We start from the raw sequence: 954 nt of genomic DNA on the forward strand, positions 1-954 counted from the left end.
ACAACAACAACAACCTTATTCCTGCAGGAGGCCTGCAGCAGCTATCGGCACCAGTACATGTCACTTTTGGTAATCATTCTACCACCGACACATCCCAGGTGCTCACCACAACATGCTCCATCGCAAATGATAGCAATGCAACCCTACAGTCATCATTGGCCGCAACATTTTCTCTGTTCTGGGAATCCGGCTCAAGTCTGAGAAGGTGCGTATTCTTCCATATCTTGGATGCTGCACCACCTCCACCCAGACCCGAGTATCATCGGCCCAGTCCTCCGAGCTGACTGGTTCTCCAGCCAGCGTGCCTGGGCACGGGGCTGTACCTTTTCTCTCGGTGTGTTTTCGGGCGGTAGCGTGCGCGATGACTCCTTTCATAGAGCGTGTTGTGGAAGACGGTCAACCCCGCTTAGTCGCCTACTTACCAGCCATCGATAACGCCAATGTTATCCTCACCGAGCTGCTAAAAGACGTCTCCCGCCCACCGATGATGCCATCATACACAGTAAGCTTTTAGGAATGTCTGCTCTCGGTAAGGCCTCTCTGGCCTCTGACAAGGATGTCACTGTCGTTTGTCAACCGGTACTGATCGACAAGTGGGACCAGTCGAACCGTACTTCCAAGCAATGTACATTTCCTCTCAGCGATGCTCAGCTCAAGAGGTATCGCCTTACTATCGACTGTCGCCCACTTAACAACTTTCGGCTACTAGTGGATGCTGACGCTACCTTTCTGTTCATGCCGGTCGACGGTGCTCAAGGCACCAGTTGCAAGGGTAACGAGGAGCACGTCTACAAGCAGTATCAGCGCGGTGCCATTGTGCTTCTGCGTGATATTCCGGGTGAACACACGGGTTATTGGAGTAAAGTTCATCTCGAGGATGCCTACGGTGCTCTTCGCGTTTCAACTGCTCTCTCACGGCTGTCCGGCACTGTCAGTATTAACTCTAATGGCCAA

General features: G+C 52.5%; 1 protein-coding gene across 1 annotated transcript; it reads left to right on the plus strand.

Annotated features, from left to right (window-relative positions):
- Positions 1 to 641: 641 nt before the first annotated feature.
- On the plus strand, positions 642 to 826 carry Pmar_PMAR002694 (hypothetical protein; the record flags this gene model as incomplete). The annotated part of the gene is made up of 1 exon (XM_002766802.1): positions 642 to 826. A coding segment is annotated over one exon (185 nt), but the record flags the coding sequence as incomplete, so codon positions are not given.
- Positions 827 to 954: the final 128 nt, after the last annotated feature.

The sequence above is a fragment of the Perkinsus marinus genome, assembly GCF_000006405.1.
Source record: "Perkinsus marinus ATCC 50983 genomic scaffold scf_1104296971684, whole genome shotgun sequence".
NCBI classification, from domain to species: domain Eukaryota; phylum Perkinsozoa; order Perkinsida; family Perkinsidae; genus Perkinsus; species Perkinsus marinus.